At 49.4% G+C, this 15,937-nt stretch overlaps 1 protein-coding gene across 1 annotated transcript in view; it reads left to right on the top strand.

The window, feature by feature from the left end:
- The window catches only part of Ntn1 (netrin 1), a 178,653-nt gene that overhangs the window by 124,296 nt on the left and 38,420 nt on the right, over window positions 1-15,937 (top strand). Inside the window, exons 4-5 of the mRNA XM_021212484.2 lie at window positions 3,442-3,591; window positions 7,039-7,092. Of these exons, the coding sequence (XP_021068143.1) occupies window positions 3,442-3,591; window positions 7,039-7,092 (204 nt within the window). The remainder of the gene's footprint in view (window positions 1-3,441; window positions 3,592-7,038; window positions 7,093-15,937) is intronic.

Raw genomic sequence — 15,937 nt, 5'->3', positions numbered from 1 at the left:
TGTGTGTGTGTGTGTGTGTGTGTGTGTGTGTGTGTGTGTGATTTATTAGAATGGCTTACTGGCTATGGTCCAGCTGGTCCAACATTAGTTGTATGGTCTACCTAGGGAAGGTCTGAGGATCCAGTAGTTACTGGGCCCACGAGGCTGGATGTCTCATCTGGTCTTCGGTATATCTCAGCTGCTCTTCAGTAGATATCAGAACCCCAAAGAAGTAGGCTCGAATGCCAGTGAAGGAACAAACTTGCCCATGAGTGTGAAGGCAAGCAGGTAGAGAAAGAGAGAGAGAGAGAGATTCCTTCTTCCATGTCCTTTATATAGGCTGCCAGCAGAAGGTGTGGCCCAGATTAAAGGTGGATCTTCCCGGCTCAAAGGTCTGGGTTAGAAGCGGGTCTTCCCACAGTAAATGATTTCATGAAGAAAAGAAATCCATCACAGGTGTACCCAGCTGTTTGGGTTTTAGTTAATCCCGGAGGTGGTCAATGTGACAGCCAAGAATAGCCATCACACCCCTGTAGAGGACCTGGCCACAAGGGCACTGCCTCTTGTCAGCTTTTTCTCTCACGCTTAAAACCCACTCTTCTTTGCTCAGAGGGTGCAGTTTGGGTCACTCTCCTCCCCATGTCTGTGGGGAAAGGTCTTTCTCTGGGGCCATTTGCATGGGGATCGGGAATGAGTGAAGGGTGGGTCTCTATTGGGTTGCATTTGGTGCTGAGCCACACAATGGTCTCACGGTGCCCCAAAGAGGGCAGAGCTCATTTCCCTGTGGAAGAGCCAGGAGGAGTACAGAGGTGTGTCCTGAGGGGGTGAGGGGTCTGGACATCCTCTCCTCTCAGGGTTCCAGATCCTTCCCTGGTCTCACCAGCCTGTTGCCCTGTCCTCCGACAGTCAGACTGTTCTCACAGGGTATATGTATGAGAATGTAGGTGTGCTGGCGGGGTCTGCCGGAGTCTTGATTGGTACACCTCTGCTGGCAGAGGCTCTGTTGGTGGCATGGCCTGGGTGTGACCCTGGATGTGACTTCTGTGCATAGATAATGATGGGTGTGGAAGCGTACACCACACTGCTGCCTCAGTTAGACCAGATGCGTGGCTTTGCTTCCTACAGAATCTTGGGGAAAAGGATTTGGAAACTCAGCAGCAAGTTTTGGCTTACATCTAAGCTGAGGATGAACCCTCAGGATGAGCTGACCATACAGAATACAGGACCATACAGAATTCATCTGGTCCCTGGCCTTGCCATCACTGGGCCAGCCAAGGTGGATGAGGTCTCAGCTTGCAGGGCTTAATGCATAGTCTCCCATGCTCATCTATCCAGAGCTTGTGCTGGGCCAGCTCCTACCAATGTGAGGACACTCTGGGCGAGTGCTGGTGCCCAGGTGTGATCTGGCTTGGAATCTTTGTTGAACAAGTGACCTTTTGTGACCTTCTAAGGATCCAGAAGTTACTGGCACACAGTTGAATTCCATCGGCATTCAAGGAGGATGGTCATGGTGTGGATTTGATTGCGGGGGGAAGGGGGACTTGCAGAACAGGCCAGGGGTGGTCAGCTGGCACAAGAACCTGGCATCCCTATATATGCCTATGCCCATATCTGTGGCTCATGACTGTGTGATCCCATGCTGTGGCCCTCTGTTCATATATGACCAACTCACTCCATATCATGTCCATATCACTCCTACTGCAGGGAAAGGTCAAAGGTCCTTTGCAGCCAGCTCTTCCTTGCTGTCACCCTTTCCACAGGCCATCAAGACTAGATCTTATTACTCATTTTTAAAAGGGGTATGGACGTGGATTTAGAGTACACCGACAAAGACAATGTCTCAGCAGAGACATTTTCCCATCTACAATGGCATTAGCTACTTTTCCCCATGCTAGTGACAAAGGTAGCCCAAGGGAAGACAGAGTTTGGCTCGCACTCTTAGAGGGTCTTCCTCCATGATGGCAGAGGTGGCCTCGTGCGCGGTGCAGGATGCCCTCGAGCTTGAGACAGCTTGTTTATGTGGAATGAGCCAGGAAGCAGAGAAAACCGGAACCAGGGGCAGATATAACCATATAAGGCCCGCCCCTGGTGACCTACTTTTCACCATCCACAACCTTCACAAATCACACCACAAGCCACGTAACATATGCTCAAAAACATGGGAGATCTATAAGGGATATTTCAGCCTCAGAGTGTAAGAAGGGGTAAGATGGGAACAGCCCGAGTGCTTCTCAGAGACACTATGTCGTAGGAGCCAGCAAGCTGCCAGCCCTCCAGGCCCCTTCTGTCCTCCTTCCTGTCCGGCCCAGACCCTTCCTCATCCTGGTGCTTTCCCCACGTGTTCTGATGTCACCGGGGCACACATGTGTTCACATTGCTCTCCTTTCCAAGTGCCGCAGACAGGCTGGCTCTATGCACACGTTTCCCTGAGTCGCCTCACGGCCACTCCCGGACTGGAGGCCTAGGGAGAGGCTGCCTCTCAGGGCCAAGTGTACTGAGGAGGGGCTTTTTAGTTCAGCTCTTTTAGGATCTCAGTTCTCACTTATTTTCTTAGATGTCTTTTGGTCCCCTTTGGGGACAGAAACAGCAGCATGTGGCATGAATTGAAATGACTACAGATTGCGTTACTGGGATGCCCTGCTCTCCTGGGCTTCTGGCAGCAGCTACAAGCACCACGCTGCCTCCTTTACCCTGTTCCTTCCCCCAGCAAAGCCAGTGCCCAGGCACAGATGCCTTGATGGTCTCTGTCTGCAGGGGCGGGGGTGGGGTGGGGCAGATATTGCTTGGAGCCTCATGGTGGTGGCCGAGAGCTCCCCCAAAGGGAACACAGAGAGGGAGCTTTGGGATACTTTTGGATGTGGGGCTACCCACCAGAGCTCACTCTTCAAACCCAGGAGGGTCATATGTTCATGCAGTGGCCTCTGGCCTTGCTTCATTTCCAGTTTGACCCAGGAGGCCCCTCGTCTAGTTGGGGTTTGAAGGTTATGTGTTAGAGTGACCCAGCAGTCTGGGTTCTAGGCATCTGGCTGCTGAGCAAGTGGGGGGAGGGCACCTCCTCCCTTTGCCTCCCTCTGGCCAGCACCCCTGAACTTCATCAGCTACAGACCCTCTTCCACCCAGGAACCCACAGAGAAATCTGGAGGAGAAGCCAGTACCTCCAACCTTCAGTGCCCCCCCCTTCCACTGCTTGACATCATAATTGAGTGTCTGCCCTCCTTCTGGGTTCTGGAGGGACTCCCTGGCTCCCCTCTCCTATTCCTCAAGCAAGCCTTTGAAGTAGGTCCATTTTGATTTGGGTGGTAGGTAGGCAACCCATCTCAGAACCCCTAGAACATGTAAGCTTGGTTAAGCCTACCTGTTCTTTTTCATTTTTTTCCTCTCTGGGGTAGGGAACCATGGGACAGCCCTGGGCAGGAAGGGTACTGCCAGCCGCTCTGATCCTTCTGTTTTCTGTTCACACAGCCTGTGATTGCCACCCTGTGGGTGCTGCTGGCAAGACCTGCAATCAAACCACTGGCCAGTGTCCCTGCAAGGACGGCGTGACGGGCATCACCTGCAACCGCTGTGCCAAAGGCTATCAGCAGAGCCGCTCCCCCATCGCCCCTTGCATCAGTATGTGTATCTTCTTCTCCTGTCTGCTTGGGTGGGATGGGAGGGGGACCCTGTGGGGGCTGGTTGCTCATGTCCGGTGGGTTTAACCATCACCAATGGACATCTCTTCGTTCACTGGTGTTCAGTAAGATCTGGTGACTCCAAGAGACTCCAGGCCTGGAAATACCTTCAGAAGCAGCTATGTGCATTAAAGCCAGATTGCCCATTGCTCTCAGTCCTACAAACACTGAGTTACTGTCTCCAGGCTGGACAGCAAGACTCCTCTCCAGCATGAGCCTGACCCCTACGTGCTACTTTCATTCCAGGCCTTAGGCCTTTGAGAGAAGCTACTCAGATTCTTGTGCATGGCCTGTGTGGCCCCTATGAAGGGTTAATGGAGCAGTGAAGTAGAGGTCCCAAAGAGATGTTATATAAAGAGGGTCGGTACTTGGGCCTTGGCTCTGAAGCTTCTCTGTATTTTGTATCTGGTGGGTCATGCTGCTGTGACCATGGGCAGAAAGTGAGCTCTGGCTGGCAACTCAGGCCTAACCCGGGTCCAGCCTCATTCTGGTGATTCCTTGCCTAGGGCTATCCAAACCAAGAAGGGATGCCCGGGGCAGAGGAGCAGGAGAGAGTCTCAGCACACAAGCTGGAGTCCAAGGAACCAAGTGGATTCTCTAGAGAGCCGGCTTGGCGTGCTCCACCCAGGGAACTGGCTGCAGGCTGGGTTTTTTCTCCCCTTGGCACAGTGCCTTGTACCTTTTTAATGATTTAAACAAAAATCAAAGGAAGGATACTATTTCAAGACACAATGAAAAGCATATGAAGTCACGGGGCATGGTAGTGTGAGCTTGTAATCCCAGCCCTTGGGAGGCAGAGGCAAGAAGATGGAAGGTTTGAAGCTAGCCCGGACTACATTCTGAGGCCCCTGTATTAAGTTTTTAAAAAAGAAGAAAAAGAAAAAGACATATTGTCTGCAGCTGCTTTTGTGGGACGGCCTAGTTGCAACAGAGACTATAATAACCCACAAAGCCTGAGATATTTACTACTTGGCCCTTTTCAGAAGTCAGTCAGTCTCCATTTCTGAGGTTCTCAGAGTCCCTTAGTCATCTCCATGACTGATTAGTGACGGGGACTCAGAGCCGGCTTCGAGTTGTGGGGCCAGTGCCTGGAGTCCCTTCACGCCAGGAGCCCTCTCTGATTCCTAGATGTCCCTCACAGAAATCAGTCATCCCTGTCTCAAATAGGAGGGAACCTTAGACAGCCCACGTCTCTCCTACCTGTGCTAGTCTGTCTGTCCCACTACCTGTGTTTGTCTGTCCGTCCTACTACCTGTGGCCTTTGCTTCCAGAACAGGTCAGCTCTGGTTCTGGCAGCGGTTCTGAGCAGTTTATGAATCAGGAGTCTCTGTCACAGTGTCCCTGTGGGTATACTGTCAGCAGATGACTCAGTGTTAGTGTCAGGCACTCTTGATGTCCTCACAGGGGACAGCAGGTGGAAAGGGTGCATAGAATGGGGGTTGTTCAGTGGAAGTGAAGTGTGCATGCCTAGGACACCCCAGGCCTTGAGTTCACCCCAGTGAAAGGAAAAGAAATCCTTCCCACTATGGCATCCAAACACCAGTCTCAGCCTATTGAAACCCTTTTCTCTGCACACCCATAAAGCTATGAGAGAAACTTAGAAAGCCAGGTGCCAGGCATATTTGGGCCTCTGGGGAACCTGTTCTGTCAGTGAGTATCGCCCCCACCCCACCCCCATCAGGTTGCTCAGAATGGCAAGCACTAATCCCCCAGGGACCTTTCAAAGCCAGTGCCTGGGCCCTCTTACATGCTCTCTTTTTTCTGACTTGCTTTGGAAAAGGGAGGGATGATGGCTAGTACAAAAATCTCCCCCACCCCCACCCCCACCCCCTGAGACAGTAGATCTGGGCTCCATTCTAGGAGGCCCCAGGCGCTTGCATGGCCAGTGCTTAGAAAGCTTGTGCTGTTTTGTCCCAGTTCAGGAAACCCTGGGCCTTGTGTGTGCACCCCCACTTTAGACAAGAAGTGTCCTGTGTGCCCCATGGCCCTTAGCATGAAAACCCATTTGCAGACCTGCAGTATCAGAGCAGGCCATTTGGAAATGGCTTCCTGAGAGTTTCTGCTGGGACCAACCTAGCCTTTTAGGGCTAAGGAAGGGCCTGGTCCTAGGTCCAGCTTCCTAATGAGCTGCTGTGACTGAACACCTGAGAGACGTATGAATAACGTCACTGAGTGCAAATCTGCTCTGCTCTGCGGGCTGTCCTCTGCCTTTGCTTCCTAAAGGCACAAAGCCTGGTTCCTCTAGGAGACACGGAGCTCTCCAGGGGCAAGCCTCAGGTTCTAGTTGTCTAGAGTCCAATGTCAGAGGAAAGACACCATAGTCAAATGGTGGCTACAGACAGGATTGGAGGTCACTTGCCCACAGTTGTGTGCTCCTTCCCCTAGAGCATTGGCTCTCAACCTCCCTTGTGCTGTGACCCTTTAATACAGTTCCTCATGGTGTGATGACCCCAACTGTAACATTATTTTGTTGCTACTTCATAGCTGTACCTCTGCTGCTGTTATGAATCATGGATATCTGATATGCAGCCCCTGTGGGGTCACAACCCACAAATTGAGAATTGCTGCCCTAGGGGGACTTTGGACCCATGGTTTGGTCTTATCTAGAAAGAGGAAGCCTCAACTTTTGACAGCGGGTGGTTGAATCGGTGGAGCTGATCGGCTGAACCGCCTCACCTTTCGGGACACAGGGAAGAGTACAGGAAGTACCCGGGATGAACTGCTAGTCTAGGTCGAAGAGGACGGTCAAAATGGAGGCCATGCCTTTATGAGCCCCGCCTCCTTCAGTCACATCCCAATCTACCAACTAACAAAAGGCCTTAGCCCATGTGACGGGAGTCCTGGGCAGCTAGGACCAGGCTGCAGAGACCAAGGGCCGGTCCCCAACCCCTCCCACACCATTTCTGCTTCTAGATCCTTCTCACCTGTGGAGTTAACGTTGTAGATGAATGAGGTCCAGGCAGTCATATTACGATGTACAGAAAGCCTGAGGAACCCCTAGGGCGGGGCCAAGCTGAGGACCCTTGGACGGTAGCACTAAGATGAACATCATGTCACGTCCTGGGTACAAGATCAGCCCTGAGGACCGACAGCCCCTCCCGCTGCCCCTACTCCTGACCCTCCCTAACAGACAGGACTCATGATATCCCTTCCCAGTGAGGACAGGAGAACATATTGACATGCCCCAAGATTCCTGGGACCCAGCTGCCAGCTTCCCTGTCTCCCTTCTCTCCCTTTTTGTTCCTTTGAGCTGAGCTATGGAGTGGGTACGGGGGAGGGAGGCTAAGCAGTGGGAAGCGTCTTCACTGAGACCCTTATCTTTCCAAGGAACAGAAATAATGTCTTTCCCCCTCATTTGTCTCTCTCCCCTTTTCTGTACCTCATGAAGAGATTCCCGTGGCGCCACCCACCACTGCAGCCAGCAGCGTGGAGGAACCGGAAGGTGAGACAATCAATCCCCTTAGCTTTGTGCTTGTCACATTGGCTGTATAGTAAGGACATGAGTGGGGTGACCCTCCCCCACATTGCCAGCTAGGCTCAGTTTTGTATGCATGGTCTCCTTAGCTGTTCTGAAGAAGGAACCACCAGGCACTTCATTATAACTCTCCTCCTAAGGATAAAGGTAGAAGATGTCTTAAGAGAGCCAAGGGCCAAGAACCCTGAAAGTGGAATTCTCCCTCCTCGCCCTTCGAGGTTAAGTCGCCAGAACCTCACAAATCCTGGGCCAAGGACTCCTCGCCTTCCTGAGGTTTGGGGAGAGCAAGGGTACAGTGTGGGGGTTGAGAGGAAGGAGTTCCTGGGGGCTGCGTCACGATCAGAATTCAGGAGCTCTGAGACCCAACTGGGAAGATAATCTCATTTTCACATTCACCTATTGCATGAAGACCCAGCCCCTCCTTCGTGACAAAGGTAGGTGCCAGCCACGGCTGCTGGCAGTGTCAGTGATGTGTTCACCATAGCAGCTGTAGCTGTGTTCACATTACAGATGCCACAAGATGCCATGTGTGCCCCTGGCTGCTACCTGAGTTCCTATATCCACTGATAGATGCTCTTCTGCTGTGGTTAAGGAAGCACACACCTGGGAGAGTTCAGATGGACTTCTTCAGTCGTATTTTCCTATAGATGTGCCTTGCCTTAAGTTGAGGTGGTGTCCTGGATAAGTGAGAAATACTATAAAATTCAGTAAATATAACACCCAGTCCTCACACAGCTGACCAATGAAGTATCCTGGGGTGAGTGGGCATCGCTCCCTGCTGCCGCCCAGCGTCACAAGAGAAGGAGCAGAAAGGCTGAAATCTCCAGCTCACCGCCCTTTCACAGCCTCATCCCAGAGGCCGGAAGCTGATTGTTTTCTCTACTGACTTCTTAAAATTAAAAATCTGTTCTCCCCAGCTTCTTGAGAGGCAGGGGGATCATGCATTTACAAGTCTGAAGACAAGATGGGCAACCCAGAGAGGCCCTGTCTCATGAAAACCACAAACAAAAGAATTCTCTCTTGCTAAAGACAAGGATACTTTTAAAAATACAAAACAAAACAAAACACGGGTTTTTTTTTCCTTCCTTTTTTGGATTAAAAATTAATGAGATACTTAGTTCACTTGAGCAATGGTCTGCCTGCTGGTTTAATCTCTAGCACCAATTAATTAATTAATTAAAATAAAAATTAGGGGATAATAGTTTTGAACTTGGAAGATATACAGTGGGTGCTGGATTATTTTTTATGTTTATGTATATTTGAGTGTTCATGTGTGTGTTGGAGGGTGTCGATGTGTGTGCTTTCATGTTGTATGGAGGCTCAAAGTTGGCCACAGGTGTCTTTTCGGCTGCTCTGCACTGTTTCTTTTGAGACAGGGTCTCTCTCTTGTTGTACTCAGAGCTCTCCACTTCTGGCCAGTCTAGTGAGCCAGCTTTCCTGGCATCCCCCATCTCTGTCTTCTGAGGGCTAGCATGACAGGTGGCTGCCATGTCTGCCCAACTGTCACATGGTTCTGGGTATCTGAACTCTAAGTCCCTTCTATGTTGTGCCATCTCCTCAGCTCCAGAATTTCAATTCTCTTTTAAAAGAGTTGTGTGTGTGTGTGTGTGTGTGTGTGTGTGTGTGTGCACCTGCCATCAGAGTCTAGAGCAAAGCACTCACGATTGGACCCTGTGGCATTGGTTGTAAACTGCCTAATGTGGGTGCCTGCATTTCACTTGGGTCCTCTGGAAGAGCAGCGCATGCTTTTAACCACTGAGACATTTCTTCAGCCCCCAAATTTGATTCTTTATACTGTGATGACTTGGTAGTCATCTGACTACCCATGATACATCTGAGTCGACTCACATGGGTGGAGTATGCAGGAGCAGGGTATACAGTTTGCCCTAGGCCAAGATGGACTTTAATGGGCTGTCAGTCTCCTGGAAGTTTTTCTGGACCTTGCAAGTTGACTTTGGGTTTCTTGTAATTATTTTTGTTTTGTTTTTTTTTGTTTGTTTGTTTGTTTTTGCCTTCTAACACAAATGGGCAATTGAAATAGAGGGCCCATGTAAAGCATCAGAAGGTTCTTGGCTTTAAGGCTCAAAAGACTAAAACAGCTATGGTGCTGTGGAATCACATCTGAGGCCAGGGCAATGCTCCACTCCAGTCCTGCCTCTGAGCCACTCCCCACCCCACCGGTAAACTCCAGTAGACAGCTTAGCAGCCGTCCCTTAGCTAATTACCTTTTCTGGCTCCTTTGGGTTTTGTGACTGTGGTTTCTTCATTTAGAGCCATAGCAAACACAACTGAAAGTGAACCACTCCGGTGCTTTTCCTAAAGAGGGTGTGGGAAAGCAGGTCATGTGGGACTTGGAGTGATGCCTGAAGCCCCAGCCTAGTCTCTGCAGCCTGCCCAAGTGGGCTCTGCCAAGCGGCCGCCATTACTAAGACTATGGAGGTGGCTTTTGTGATGACCAAGATGACCTCTCACACAGAGCCTGGCTGGCTAAGCCGAGAGCTGGAGGCTGGGAGGCACTTCAGAAGTGGGGTCCTGGAGCTGGGCACTCCCAAACTGTGCATTGGCGCAGTGAGTGAAGACCCTTCTAGACCGCCTGTGGAAACCGTGCGTCCACATCATAGAGGGGAATTAATAAACCATGGATTCATTCTCTAAGCTGAGGGATGAAAGGTCACCCTGGACTCAAGCCCTTGGAGAGCCATCTTCCTGGGAGAAGGTTCTTTGCTGTTCCTAGGCAGGGTGACAAGGACTAAGTGGTCTGCAGTAGGGAAGACCAGGAAGAGAGATACAGACAGCCTGGGGACACATCTAGTAACCAGGTAGAGGGACCTCCACTCCTGTGGCTGGAAGAGAAACAGCTGCCCTGTGGCAGCTCTAGACAGTTTTTGACCTGCAGTGATTGGCTTTTATGGGGTCACTTTTATGAGTGGGAGGAGCTTGGGTCTGGACTTAGTCATCAGCCAGGGTCCTCAGTGGCTCTGAGGGTATTGCTGCTAGCACAGGTTCTCCCGCATAAAACAGGAAGGGGAGGGCCCTGCGCTGCTTCCCTAGTGCCCCTGGGCAGGAAGGACCCTTTGCTGCTGCTAGAGCTTCCTCTTCTGCTGAAAAACCTGCTCACTCCCCTTCGGCCTCTGACAGACAGCCTCACCTGTCATTCTTCTTGAGGCACATGGGCCATGATGGTAGACATGCCTTGCCTTGGCTCATCTGCTGGGCGAGTTGGTTGCTTCCTTGGAGGACCAGCCTGCCTGTGACTAGCTTCAGGATACCCCATTTGGATTCCTTGAGAGTTGAGTAGGGAAGAGGCGTGCAGGGCTGGCTTAAGAGCCCATGGGAGCCCACCGCACCTGGGCTGTGGTCCTTCCCACAGAGCTGCTAAAACCCATAACACGGAAGGGTAACCTTTGCTGGCCTCCCTCATTTCCAAGGCTCAGCCACCTTGTGGCAGCTAGCCCTGTCCAGGAGTGAGGAGCTAGCTACCCCCTAGCTTCTCCACCTCTCAACAGTGGTCTTGGGATGTTCCCCAGATGCCTTTTCATCGCTTTCACCATGAGTAGGTGGTGCTGGAGGAAACAGTCCTCATTACTAACAGGTATGCACTGGGGGAGGGGTGGCCTCCAGTTTTTTGTTTTTTTTTTTTTTGCTAAAGAAAATGAGTTGAGATTTGCAGTGTGGGCTAGCCTGGGCTCAGAGCCACAGGACCCCACTGATCTGATCTCTTGCCATTTCTTTCTCTATGTAACTTATACCGAGAATCCTGCTGCAAGGGATTGTGGTGGGATTATACTACGGGCACCGTTGATTCAAGGGTGGATACCCAATAGGAATTAAAAACCCACAAAAACTGCTGGGTTTGGAGGCATAGGCCTGTAATCCTGCTACCTGGGGGTGTGAGACAGGACGGTCACAATTCAAGAGCTGCTTGGTCCATAGAGCAAGGTCAAAGCCAGTTTGAACAAATGAGGGAGACCCTGGCTCAAAATATGAATGTGAACGGTGAGCCAAGCATAAGGCACAGAGGTAGGATACTTGCTCGAGGCCCTTCCCCAACGCAGAAAACAGAAGCAAAAATCCCAGCACAGGGCATGGAGGTGGAGGTGAGGTTGCTAAGTTTCTGTCACTCTTCTGTCCAGCCTAGTGGTACTGGGGCAGAGCTCCACCATTTTGGTAATACTGGAACAGAATTTTAAGTGGAGTAGTGAGAGAATACCAAGCAAAAATAAGTAGAGCGATAAAAGTATGAAATGGATGTTTGGAACAGACACCGAGGAGCAGAAGGAAGTGGAGGTTCATGGCATGTTAGGGAGAGCAAGACCCAAACTGTCAAAATGTCAGCTCTCCCAGAAGTGAGCCATAGATTTAGCGTAACTCTGGCCACAGCCTCCATTAGATGGGGCAGGATTCTAAAGTTATGCCAGAAGAAAAAAATTAGTGTGTTGTAAGAAAAGCTAAAATGTTGTTTTGTTTTTTTTTTAAGGTGACTAATGAGGGTAATTAGTTCTACCAGATATTCTAAAATATTGTAAGCAGGGCATTTAAACGAGTGTGGCCTAGGAATGGAGAGGCGCCCAGAGGGACTTGGTACCAGGGCAGTGCGTGTGTGACTACAGATGAGAGAAGTGGCTAGCAAGCGCTGCTGGGAAAACTGGCTGTTTACAAACCAACGAGCTTAGAGTCTTAGATCCTGCAGGATAGCACCAACCTGTAATAACCTAAAATAAGATATATGTATCCACATGCCTGTATGACATATCCACACATATGTATGCATTCATCAGTGTGATCTCAGGACAAAGCAGTCATCCAAGATAGGACATAAAACCCCACGAATCGTAAAGGGAAAGGTTTTTATAGCTCTAAATGGAAAACTCCAGTACTTCAGAAATCTCTCTAAGCAAAAATAAAAAGCAAACTTGAAGCTAAGAAAGCTATTGTAAGGGGGAGGGGAGATGGGATAGGGGGTTTTCAGAGGGGAAACTAGGAAAGGGGATAACATTTGAAATGTAAATAAAGAAAATATCTAATAAAAACGATTATATGGGCTGGGTAGTGGTGGCGCACGCCTTTAATCCCAGCACTCAGGAGGCAGAGGCAGGCAGATTTCTGAGTTCAAGGCCAGCCTGGTCTACAAAGTGAGTTCCAGGACAGCCAGGGCTATACAGAGAAACCCTGTCTTGAAAAACAAAAAAACAAACAAAAAACCGATCATATCAAAAAAAGAAAGCTATTGTATTGTGGCTGACAAATGGTCAAAATCCTCAATAAATGAAAAGCATTTATGACTCAACAAGAGATCTTAATATGAAATTGAATTGTAGAAGTGAACCAGAAACTCAGAGAATTTGCACAATGAGCTTGTATGACAGCATTACCAAGAGTACCATCTTAAAAACTTTCTAGATTTAGTACTTATGTGCATGGGATACTAGGGGGTTCGAATCTAGGATCCTGTATATTTGAGGGGAACACTCTTACCAGTAAGATAGCTCCATAGCCTTTTTTTTTCTTTAATTTTTTTTAAGATTTAAATTTCAAAATAATTTCCATTGAAACATGAGTTTATATGCACCATGTGTGTGCAAGAACCTCCTGAAGCCAGAGGAGGGCAAGAGATCCTTTGGGGCATGGTTGTTAGCCACCATCTGGCTGCTGGTTTCCTGGTACTCTACAAGAGTAGCAAGTGCATTTAAACCACCAAGTCACCTCCGGACACTAACCCCTTTTTAGTTTGAGATAGGGTCTGACTAAATTGCCCACTCCAGCCTTGAACTTTTTTATTCTGATTTTATCACCTGAATAGCTGGGATTATAGGCCCAACACACCAGACCTGCAAGATCTGACACGATTTAGTAGATAAAAAGCAACCCCCAGTGTTGAGAAGGGGTGGAGAGCCAGGCTCTTGAACACTTACTACTGGGTGAGTAGCCTGTACCTTTTAGGAAGGGAGATTGGACATCACATGATCCTTGTGACATACCTCTGAGCTGTGGGCTTACGTCTGCCTAAGGAAAGATTGGTGTTTAGTAGAGTTGGCACCAAAGATGATGATTACCACATTGTTGGTAGAAACCAAAGAGTGGCCTACATGTCTCTTGCATTTTTTGAGACAGAGTTTTGCTGTGTGTCCCTGGCTGGCCTGGGAACTCAACTCGAGACATAGATGAGGTTGGCCTTGAACTTGGAGTCGTCTTTCTGTATCTGTCTTCCTTAGCACCGGGACTGCAGGTATATGCCTGCGCACCCAGCCGTGACTCAGGGTAGTCTGCTGGTAGGACATGCGAATGGTGAGATCCTTGTGTCCGCTGCAAGTGACAGAGGCAATCTGCGCAGCAGACTTCATGTAGAGAGCCAAGCCATCGTTGGTGCAGAGACTGGTTTATAGAGTGTTTTGATGAAATCGTTTCATTATGTCTGTGTATCTCACTGCTTCCCAACCAGGGGCTCTTCTGTCCCCAGGGGACATTTGGCACTGTCTGGAGACAGTTTCAATCGTCACAACTGGGGGTAGGGCGCCACAGGCATCTCATGGATGCAGGCTGCCAGACACCCCACATGCGTGGGACAGCCCCACAACAAAGCGTTAGCGGTCCCTCAAGGCCGACAGCACCAGGCTTCAGAAAGCCTGCTATATTTATATAGTATAAGCCCCATGTGTTCTGTGCAAATTTGTTGAGAGAGGCCCATCTTCCTGGACGGAGTGCTCACTCAGCTATACAGCCCACTGCTGGGATGGGGCTGAGGAGTGGGAAAGGCCAGGCTGTTAAGCCAGCAGACATTTTTGTGGGATTGTGTTTAGCTGTTTTCCTGATCTGTTTTTTTATTTTCCATGCTAAAATTCATCTTTAAAAAACAAAAAGTTGTCTTGGGTTTCACTATAAATTGATGTACCTCGAATTAATGTGATTCAACTCATTAAACATCCTTTTACATTTATTTATTTATATTTATTTATTTACCATGGCAAGAGTGTGGAGGTCAGAGGACAGTTTGCAGGCATTAGCTCTTTCCTTTTGCCCTGGTGGGTCCCTGCGATTGAACCCGGGTCATCAAGCTTCACCCTCTCACTAGCCTTTACTAAATGTTTTATGCTGAGAAATTTCACTGAAGTAGCAGGAATGGTGAAGAGCAGTGTTCTTATCACCTAGGCTAACAATTCCACTCTGTTGTGTTTGTTTCAGCCTCTCTTTGCTTTAATGTTCATATATATATATATATATGTATATATATACATATATATATACACATATATATGCGCATATATATTTATATTTGTAGTCTGGGATCACCCAAGGTCTTGTGCATGTCAAACCAATGCTCTCCCCCTGCCTATACCCTCAGCCATACCTAAATGCCTGTAAAGAAAAATGGAGACATTATGCCAGCCCATCCCTAAACGTTTCAGAACACACCCCTGAAAAATAATTGTCTAACGCACAGCCAGTGTTCAGGAATTTCTTGGTTGTTCCCCCAATGTGTCGTGCAGCTGGGCTGCTTATGGCTTCTCCGTTGAGTCATTCCGTGATGGTGTGATCCACTGAGCATTGCATTTAGAAAGGGTCCTGGGATGCTTTCGTGAACATGATGGATGGGAAGTGTCACCACCTGGGAATGGTGCTGCCTACGTGGTGCCTGCTGTCACTGGTGACCCCCATGAGCCCTTGAGGAAGAGGCCATGCTGTGTCCAGCCTGAGCTCAGGGCAACCCCCCTGGCTTTGGGGAGGTGTGAGTTCTGAATTTCCCTCACAGGAGTACCTCAGAGAGAAATGTCCAGAGCTGCCTTGTGTCATCTTGGTGAGTGTAGAGGGTTTAATAGATGAAAAGGATGAGCAGTTTCTAAAAAGGGTATTAGCCATGTTTTTAAATTTTTGTTTGTTTGTTTGTTTGTTTGTTTGTTTTCAGCCAGAGTGTCCACCCTCAGCAGAAACTGGCTTTGGGCTGGGGTGCTTGTGGTAGTGGTGGGGACTGTCCACAACACAAGGTGTGGAGCTTTTCAGGCAAGTGATGATAATTGGTGTCGCCTTGGGACAAAGCAGCCCCTAGTTGTACATCACTGGGTTAAATCCAGATGTTGTAACATCAGCCCAGCTGCCAGAACTCTCCAGGTAAGGGACCCAGAGATAGAGCGAAGGAGAAGGAGCTATGGGTCTCTTCCACTAGCCAGTGTGTCTTGCCCTCTACCCCCTGGCTTGAGGCCAGACTGACCCCATATGTATTATGGGATATATTATGTATTAGGTTGAACTTTTCAGACTCACAGTGTCTACAGGTCACTGTTGGGAATCCCCAAGTGGCAATTTGATGTGGACTGCTTTTGAGTGGCCTGGAGGAGTATTTTATCTTTCCTTCTCCCTCTCTAATTATTCTCTACTGTTCTCTCTCTCTCTCTCTCTCTCTCTCTCTCTCTCTCTCTCTCTCTCTCTCTCTCTCTTTCTCTCTCTCTCACACACACACCCTCCTTCCCTCCCTTCCTCTTCCCCTTTTTCTACCCCCCCCCATCTCCCTGTCCACTGCCTTCCTTTGCTTTCCCTGGTCCCCTCTCCCTCCCTGCTCTCCCCTTCTTGAGCCTGCACAGAGGGCAGGGTGGAGGTCAGGCTGGGCTTAAGCAATGTTAGAAAGCATCTGTCCCCACCCCTGCTGCCAGGGTTCCCTGTCACCTTAAGCAGCACAGAGCAATCACCCTATTGTTCTTCTGTCTCTGGGCTTTTGCATGTGGAGCTATCCCCAGCCTGGAGAAGGACAAAGGGATGAGTCGGGAGGTCAGAGGAGCAAGTGGGATAGAATATTTTAGTCCTTCGTGGGCGTTCTTCTCTC

Source organism: Mus pahari, chromosome 14 (genome assembly GCF_900095145.1).
Source record: "Mus pahari chromosome 14, PAHARI_EIJ_v1.1, whole genome shotgun sequence".
In the NCBI taxonomy this organism is placed as follows: domain Eukaryota; kingdom Metazoa; phylum Chordata; class Mammalia; order Rodentia; family Muridae; genus Mus; species Mus pahari.
The sequence above is the reverse complement of the archived record's forward strand: the minus strand, read 5'-3'. Positions and strand labels throughout refer to the sequence as shown.